This window comes from Diadema antillarum, unplaced genomic scaffold, assembly GCF_040938485.1.
Source record: "Diadema antillarum isolate AM-2024a unplaced genomic scaffold, OU_Dant_1.0 seq00000599_RagTag, whole genome shotgun sequence".
Classification (NCBI taxonomy): domain Eukaryota; kingdom Metazoa; phylum Echinodermata; class Echinoidea; order Diadematoida; family Diadematidae; genus Diadema; species Diadema antillarum.
In genome coordinates, this window is record NW_027271529.1 from 649,691 (window position 1) to 659,170 (window position 9,480).

Below are 9,480 nucleotides of genomic sequence, written 5' to 3' on the forward strand. Positions count from 1 at the left end.
AGTAGTCCAGCGATGATGTGACGGCACTGAAAGCTTAAAAATTCATTTTAACTTTTGAAGTAGGACCTAACTGTCTGATTTTCCTCAGACTTTCACTGATGTGTTCTACTAATATTGCTGCTTTCACTCATTCTTCAATGATATTTGGGCTTTGGTTTCCTGTAAGAAAGAACGATGTGTGTGTGTGTGTGTGTGTGTGTGTGTGCTTATCCTCTCCCTCTCTTCTCTTGAAACTCTAGACCTACATGTACATTGTATGTGGCCTATGTGTAACCTTCATCACTGGAAGTAGTGCATAAAAAATTTACATTTATAGTGTAGAAAAAATATACACATTGTATTTGGGCAATTCCAGCGTTATGGGCATTACATCTAGAGAATGTTTTGTGACTTTGTGGGCTTATTTCAACAAATCAGCATAATCATTCTGAAACCCTTCATGATTTATTCTAACCCAGTAATCCTGAAATGTTAACAGTCCGAGTTTTCATGAGTTACTATAAATCATTTGGTAGATATTGCACAAAATGCTTACCGTTACGGACATTACATTTTTTTGACATGCTTATTTACCTCCATGTGGATATGTTGAGAAATTTATGAATCAGAGCATTAAGTAAAAGGAATTTTCTTCTGAAATGAAAGCTCAGGTCCTGTTTTAGTTGTAGATTGATATTTGTGTACAACACATTCAGCATTTACTCTACAGGTTCACAAGTGTAGCGTTCGGACATTACATTTTTAGCGTTACGGACATTACAACTTTGTCCACTTTTTAAAGTCCCAATATTCATACTTTAACACAATTTGTATCTCAGACAAGGCTAATATTAGTGTTTTTTGGTTCATTCTTAACCATAAACTACTTGAAACAAATAATGAAGTGTTGCTGAATATGGAATAATGAGAGTCAAAGACTGTTTTTACAAAAATTATCAAAAATTTTGCCCCAAAATGAGTTTTTTGAAGAAAAGAATGCCTAAATGCAATTCAATTGAAATTGTCAATATACCACTCAAATTAAAGAACTTGACAAGTTCTAGCATTAATACTAAATTTGTCCCTGTAGCTCATATATTTTTTCAAATTATTGCAGATTTAGGATTTTTAAGAAAAGTAACATTTTTCGCGGAATTGCCCATTTACAGGCCTACCTGCAGGTAATGGTAATTGCAGTTATATGCAATGATTACAAGGTGGCATTAGATAAGCACTCTGTCATTTTTGGTCCAAGGTCCAGGGAATTATCGTCTGGTTTGCCCCTTTTCCCTCACACAGGCATGTACAATCCAGAGAAAAATTGACATTGGGATATCATAATACAGCAAAGCACAATACCAACCAAGTACAATATATCATTCTTATCATCTTTCTGGCCATAAAACCATTCAGGGGCTCATTGCATTTAAAAGTTACAATTATGGTAACTTTGCCATCCAGTGGTAACTACCATGGCAACAATACTCAACAGCCGATCAAAATCAAGAATTCCATGGAAGTTGCCATTGGATGGCAAAGTTACCATAATTGTAACTTTTATGCAACGGGCCCCAGAACTCATTTAAAATTACGTACTTATCATGTACCTGCACTTGTCATCAGAATGCCCTTGAGGCGTACTCACTAAACTAATTTTGCACCTTCTTGATTGCGTAGTTGTACAACATCCACTGCTAACAAACAGCCCGCAGGAAACAGTATACAAATGAAGCACAGGTCGGAGTGCGTCAGTCGGAATTGTGTGCATAAGGTAACTATGGAATGCTTAACCCACGAGGCGAAGCCGAGTGGGTTTAGGCTAAATTCCATAGTCACCGCATGCACACTATATTCCGACTGACGCACGAAAAAGACATGTGCGTCATCTGGGGGGCATTTCATGAAGCATTTTGTCAGATATTTCGTCTGACAAAATGTTAAAAGCTACTGAAATCCTTGCATCTGATTGGCTGAGAGCAAATTTGTCCGACAAGTTGTCGGACAAAATGCTTCATGAAATGCCCCCCAGATTTATAGAATGGGTAATTTTCTTGTCAAAAACCCATTTTTCTATCGTGTTACCCGATGACAAAATTACTGGATGCATTTCCTTTTGGCTTGCTGTAAACGAGCATGCATCAGTTTTTACTGGATGCACGGCCAGACGGCCAGCCGTGCATCAGTTTTTACTGGACGCATGGCCAACCTGAGTGCGCGAACCTTTGTTACAAGCACCCGTACTCTTGCTAAGTGCGCGATAACATGTTTACCACTGTGACTCGGCGTGCGGCCAGTAAAATATGAACACATAGCTCTCGACCAATCAGATCGCAGGATTCTCGCTACCCATTCTATAATTATTTCTGACCGGAAAAAAATCAAGAAATTTGGTTCAGCTAAGCTTCAAATTATATACTGGTATACATGCATGTGTTGCAGCAAGACATGTAGACTCTCAAACTCGGTATCAAAGTGTGATTTTCTGTGCATTTTATGTCATTGCAGATTGAAAGGTGCGGCCTGTCAGGATGAGCAGTGATATCTCCTCTGTGTCTGGTGGAGGGGGTGGGGCCGGCGGGCCAGCTCCATCGGTTCTTCAAATCAAGACACGCAACATCATACGACCCCCAACCCCTGAGACGGTCATCACTGAGAGACCCATGGACCCGGACATCAGTATCTATTGTGACAGCTGCCGGGAGTTCATCAGTGTCAGAGCCATGCAAGAACACCGGGCATTCCACAGCGCTCTGGCGACGCTGGGATACAAGGGGAGTCAGCAGCCTGACAATGTCAAATCCCTCCTGAAGAGGCGGCAAGCGCTCATGAGGGAGCTGAATGCAAGAAGCGACTGCAACAACCCCGTTCCTTTCGACCGCCTCCAGAAGATCAACGAAGGGTACGAGATGGTCAAGGCACATCTTGAGGACACATATGAGGAGTTGATCCATACAAAGGAAAATCTAGTCTACGAGTGCAATGGCATAGCGCTGAACTGCAGTGCTCCTTGTGTTAGAGCCGTGGGCTTCTGCTCAGACGACAACAAGAGATGGAAGTCCAAGATGGAGGACACACGCGTGTTTCAGGATTACTATGGCAACGATGTGAACAGGTGTTTTTTTGCCATCTACGATGGTTACAATGGGAGGTTTGCTGCAGACATAGCGGCCAATGATTTGCACCACCTCTTGCTGAGTGAGCTGCAGAAAGTCGATCAGGATATCTCATGCACATGCACCGTGAATCTCGCGGACAAAAACGACCTGAGCGATTACCAGCTGGAGCGGAAGTCCGTGGTGGTGAGGCGGGACAGTCTCCGCCACATTCTGCACGAGGAGAGCGTCAACATCATCCAGCAGATCATGCACACGTGTGAGAGCAACCTGATGAAACTGAACGAGACGTCTCCCGAGGAGGAAGAGGGGGAGACGCCCGCTCGCAGAAAGAAGTACCGCGATCCCGAGTCGGAGAAAATGGGTCTTGCGTTTCACAGAGCGTACACCTCCCTTGATCGCTATCTGTCCTATGGGATAAATGAAACATCTTTGGTGCGCTGGAGTGGGTGTTCAGCCCTCACTCTAGTCATTCAAAACTCTCTGGCCCAAGAGGATACAGAAGAAGAGACAAAGGAAAAGAAGGAGGAGGAGGAGGAAGTGAGGACAGTTGAAGAGAAAGAAGAGACGGCTAGCAGGAAAAGTGGTAAAGAGGAGGAAGAGGAAGAAACACAAGGTGGGAATGATAACGAGGAGACCAAGGACAAAGAGTTACCTCCCTTACAGGAACTTGGTGTCTTACACCTTGCTAATGCTGGTAAGACTTTGTTGCTGTCCAGATGAAGATGGTGAAGAACTCATTTGACAACTTGGTTTTAATATTTTATTGCTTTATCTATGACAATAAAACCAGGGTGGGGTATGAAGTTGTTTTTAAAGGGTAGCAGCATGTATTAAGACCTTAAGTTTATTCAGAGCTTGTGCAGGATAAATGATAGCTCATAATGTGAACATTTCTAATCAGCTTGATTTTACTGCAATATTTACCCCATACTGTACATCTGTACCACTTACTGTGAGGGACTGGGCTATGCCATTTTATAAGCATTCAGGCAAAACTTGTTGAATGTTTCCTCACCTCACAACAGAGTGCAATGGTCATTGATATTTCGATCCAAGATGTGACTCATTTCATTTTCTCACTTCATCCTCGTCAATCAAAAGTTGGATAAACATTTTTGAGACGATGCAGAAGGGCACAACAATGGTATCCATGTTTTCATAATCGGCCACAGCAGATCAGTAAAGGACTACTTTTGACTATACTTGTTAAAATGTTTGACAAACAAACTGTTTGAATCATTCGTTCATGAATATTTGATTTCCCACAATATTCTGAATGAGGATACCTTCTTACCATTTTCCTTTTCAGGTAACACCCATGCCGTCTTATGCAGAGCTGGCAAGGCCTACCGTTTGTCCCGGGACCACACCCCTGGCAGTGCCCAAGAGCGATCCCGTGTCAAGAAGGCTGGCTCATCAGTCCAAGCAGGGGGCACATGCGGGCGTGTCAATGGCATCCTTGACACCACCAGAGGACTTGGTAACTATGGCGATCCGCATCTGAAAAAAGCAGTCATCCCAGATCCCTACACCACCAGTGTCAAGATTGACCAGCACGCCCAGTTCATCATCCTGGCAACAGCTGGCCTTTGGGAGGTTCTCACAGATGACGAGGTGGTATCCTTGGTGAAACAGACACTTGTAGTTCAGCACACCAAGTCGGGGATCGCTACGGTTCCTGATGGATACGGGTATGAAATGTCCGAGGCCACAACCTTTGGGGAGGACTTTGGTGGATCGGCTGTTGGTGGCCTTGAAACAAGCTTGGGTCAGACTGCCTTTGACAACACCGAGGCCTCGCACATTGACATTGATGGGGCAGAGGAGGCAGATGGCGCTGGTCCAAAGCATCGGTACAAGAACCCCTCTGCCTTTCCGGAGGACAATGAGGAGGATGCAGATAGCAAGTCCCAGATAACATGGAACCAGCCCCTAGTCAACGGGGATCAGCCGGAGTCTGACCAACAGAAGAGGGTGGTAGACATGGAGAACGGTCCGAACGATGGCATCCGTGTGAAGGCAGGAACAGAGGGTTCCCAAGCTGGCAGCAGAACGGACGGAGAGTCGCTGAGAAACTTCAAGGAGGAATTCAACGACGACGTGGCCAGCGTCAAGACGGACTTTGAGAGCATGATCTCCGCTCTGTGCGAGGACGGCAACGAGGCAGACGTCGATACCCTGACTGAGATGCACACGCTGTACACCAAGTCTCGCTTGTCAGAAGGGCTCGGGGCTTTGGACAAGAAGGAAGAGTACCGTATGATGGCCCAAACGGTCAGTGAGAGACTGGTCCAAAGTGCCCTGTTGGCGGGGTCGCGGGATAATGTCACTGTCATGGCTGTCCTGCTTGATGGCTGCCAGTTGTGAAAGAACAATTTATTGTCACGAACTTCAGGCTTTGTGAATTCTCAACTTTGTACTTCCCGCCAGCTGACACTCTTGCTCAGTCCAGTGCATTCGCAGCAGTTACAGTATCCCAGAGTCAGTTCTGTGGATTTGTGCTGTGATGTTGGCATCCGTGCTTAAATCAGCGTTTCTTTCAATCACTAAGTGATGTAACCCATGTCATCATCCTCATGTTAATCTGAGCTGTATCAACTACCTTTAAATTTGAGTGTAAAATGTCATTACACACTTATGGACTCACAGGGATTTGTGCATATGGTTTATGATCTACAATAATCTCTTTCAATCACAGGATTTCAGAACACATGGTTACTTGGCACTTCAGAAAAAAAACCCGGCCAGGATGGTCATTTGTGTACATGCAGTGAGTGTTAAAGAAAATCCATTGCTGACACAAACAGAAAAAGAAAGGTTGTTATCGAAATTCTCAAGTAGTTGTGTTTTTGTAGTTGTTGTTACTGCCAAATGCAAATAGGCAAAATCAAGATATTCCGTCCAGTTAGGTGTATATTCAAAGCATTACTGTGTGTTAAAAAAGAGGATTTTTTTTATTGTTTTTTATATAGATTTGTATACTGCTACACAGTGAAAATTGTACATTCATGAAGTTGCGCAAAGGTGCAATAAACACATGTATACACTTGCCTGGGGCTACCAGGATAAGCTGTGTAGGTATTTTATACCAGTACCTGATAAAATCAGAGCACTATATACTAAGCTGGGTAACTGTACTTGGATGTGCAAGGCACAGTGCTCAACTACACTGTAACCAAACAAATGGAATAGATATGCTTTTATTATTTTCCTTGTTATTTTCTTTAATTATATTTTTGTTTTTCTTTTTTTTTTTAATTTGCGATGGGCAGGTTTACAACTGTCATCAAATTGGACATCCTATTTTTGGGAAGCCCCCTGTTTTACATCTAGTCACTATAGATGAGGTGTCAGATATTCCCTTTGATTGCTGTTAGTACACCATTCTCTCTCTTCAGGTCTGTTGAGTGTAATGCACATGAGTGTAAAACTGGAAGTTTTCGTGGCATGAAATTTTCATGAATTGCCACAGGCATTCAATGCATAGTGTAGACAAATATTTTTGTACGTGCATTTTGAATTTGCGAATGCATTGCTCCTAGCGAAATTCACAAAAATTTTATGAACACAAAAATTCTCTGGTTTTACAGTACATTTCGACAAACCTGTAAAGTGGAATTGAGAGCAACAATTATGCTTGTGGAATTACAAACAATTCAGCTCTTTTGCATCTAGTCCATTGATTATCCTGCTCAAAATACAATGCACCTCATCTTTGACAGGTGGAGCAGGGTCTACAGTGGAACCTCATTGTCAGGAGGTTGAATGTAGGCAGAAATGTGACTTACAAAAGAAATTTGGCAGGTTTTATCCCTTTTATATGTATATGCTATTGTTTTTATCCTTATATAACAAGGTACTTAATATAGCAAGAATTTCAGTGGTTCGAAGCAACTTGTTACAAGGTCATCATCCCCCCCCCCAAAAAAAAACAACAACAACATGCGACTGTGAAACAGTGTTGTATAACAAGTGCGCTAACAATGAAGTATTGCATTTAACAAGGTGAATTTGGCGATCTCCAATTTTCCATTACAGTATTATAGCTGGTCTAAATTTTGTTCTAACCGAACAAATAAACAATAAAAAACATAGAGCAGATAGTGTTGCGGCCTGAATTTTTACTTCGTTGTAACCAGAATTATCGTGTGTGTTATATCAGGAGTGCTCTGTATAACAGGAATTCTTCCATACGAGAACGTCACATGACCACTCAGTCATAGTTTAAATACCTATACAGGAGAACCTCGTTATAACGAGCTGCTTGGGGCCTCTGAAATTTCCTTGTTTTATATCAGGTATCTTGTTTCATACAAGGGGGAAAATCAAAGAAACTGCATTGGGGTTCAGGGTGCAGAGTGGTACGCTGTACCTGGAATATGCACTCGATGATGTTTCAGTGTATGATAATGATGCATGTACTTTTGGGGGGGGGGGGGGTGGTGGGATCAGAATCTAAAAAAAAAAGAGAGAAGAAAAAAGCATAGTTTAGTTGGCTGGACTAAAATACATCCGTGTTATGTATCAAAAGAAGTAAAAAAATTCCCCCATACAAAATCAATGTGTCTCTCTATACAGTACATGTTTGCATTTCCTGAAAAAGAACCCCATGCAATTACATCCATATGAGCAGTGTAACAGAGCTTTGACCAGACATCTCTTCACTAGTGTCCACTGAACATTGGGGTATGAATTTGATTAGACATGCAAATACTTGTGCCTTTCTCAATATAGATCTGTGCCCACAATATAGATTGTACCTTTCTACATGTACATGTATGTCCACTGTGTGATTGGCTTTCAACTCTTTGTATCTTTTACTATGGACACATTCACAGAGTCTCTATTTTCTCTTGGGATACATCTCCAGACTTTAAAGGTGCATGGTCCCAGTGTTTTAGTCAAATGCGTACGCCGGCGCACGGCGCAAGTTTCCTATAGAGACCTACGCTATCGACTCCTCTTTAGCGCTTACGCTTTGGCCCACTTCCCCGCGTCCGAAGAAGTCCGATTCACTGTAGTCAGTGGTCCGATCACAGTTCGGCTCATGATTCGGCTGAGGGGGATGACAGCTTTAGCAAACTTCTTTTGTGATGTCATAATAACAAGCACATATGCACGCACCCTGGCATTACAACAGACTGTTACTTAGCAACACCTACGCGCTTTACTCTTGATGACAGCTCAACTTCGGTAATCTTCGTATCTATGCTAACGGTGATCAGCAGTATCATTAAGAGCACCCTCTACACTACCAGGACTATGCGCCTTTAAGAGGTTATCTGGACTGTCCACCCAAGTGCCACAGGCTGGCCTCCTCTCATAGTCTAGTTCTGACAATCCGTGCTTTTGAATATGTCCAATGTTTCATTTGTACAGATGTCCACAGCCAAACGAGTTTACAAGTACAGCACAGTGTATCCCACTTGATTGGACAATAAAGATGCATACTTCTGTTGCATTCTAGTGTCATGTCCTAATTTTTCCGGAGTGAAATGACATGTATGTCTGAAGGAAATACCTTGTACTGTAAACGTTGATACATTCACGCGATTATTTTGTGTGTGTGTGTGTGTGTGTGCTAAATGGCTCTAAAACATATTCAGAGGTTCTTGAACTTGTGGTATGCAATTGTCAACCCATTCAAAGTGTGCAGAGAAAATTGTGAAGATATTTTCACAGGTCTTAGAATTTGCACAAGCCAAAAGTAGCGCGAAATCTGTGAAAATTTCTGTGTTAATAGTATACAATGGAATGGAATGATTGAAATGTTGAATTGTAAACTCTTGCTCCTGTTTACTATCTTCACCCCCCCCCCCCCCCCCCAGTTGAGTTCCTCTATTACAAAAGGGTTAATTTTACCCAAAGTGTAGATTTCACTCAGTGACTACAAAAGTTACCATTCTTTTAAAAAAATGTATACATGGATGAGAATGGGTGAAGTGAAAAGTAATCTTTCAGCTCTAAATGACATTTCAAGTTGTGATAGTATTGGACCAATTTCTCATCATCAGAGTAGCATTCATGCAGGGGTCGCACTTAACTTTTTTTGTAACTAGCCAGGCGGACTACCTAGAATCAATTTTGACACTGAAGCAATATTTTGGCTAGCCAGACGGACTAGTTACTTCAGAATTTTATGATTTTTAGCTAGTCCGACATGATTTTGGGTGGCCAATGGCCAGCGGACCATCGCCAATTTCGAACCCTGTCATGTGTATTGTATGTAAACTTTACAGTGGACTCCTGTTACAATGAAGTCCTCAGGACCGATGGTTTTCTTTTGTTATATTGAAACTTTGTTATAACCGTACAAATAAACAATAAAAAACATAGAGCGGATACTGTTACGGTCTGAATTTTTACTTTGTTGTAACCGGAATTT

At 42.2% G+C, this 9,480-nt stretch overlaps 1 protein-coding gene across 1 annotated transcript; it reads left to right on the forward strand.

Annotated features, from left to right (window-relative positions):
* Positions 1-2,507: 2,507 nt before the first annotated feature.
* On the forward strand, positions 2,508-5,516 carry LOC139735817 (protein phosphatase 2C-like domain-containing protein 1). Its single transcript, XM_071646566.1, has 2 exons — positions 2,508-3,789; positions 4,405-5,516. Exons 1-2 carry the CDS (start codon positions 2,508-2,510, stop codon positions 5,460-5,462), a joined length of 2,340 nt encoding a protein of 779 aa, XP_071502667.1. The 3' UTR covers positions 5,463-5,516.
* Positions 5,517-9,480: the final 3,964 nt, after the last annotated feature.

What these genes read in the sequence shown, in the direction of transcription:
- LOC139735817 (XM_071646566.1), top strand. Translation starts at nt 2,508, where the DNA reads ATGAGCAGTGATATCTCCTCTGTGTCTGGTGGAGGGGGTGGGGCCGGC. An exon ending in CTTACACCTTGCTAATGCTG is followed by an intron (nt 3,790 to 4,404) that starts GTAAGACTTTGT and finishes TTTCCTTTTCAG; the next exon opens with GTAACACCCATGCCGTCTTA.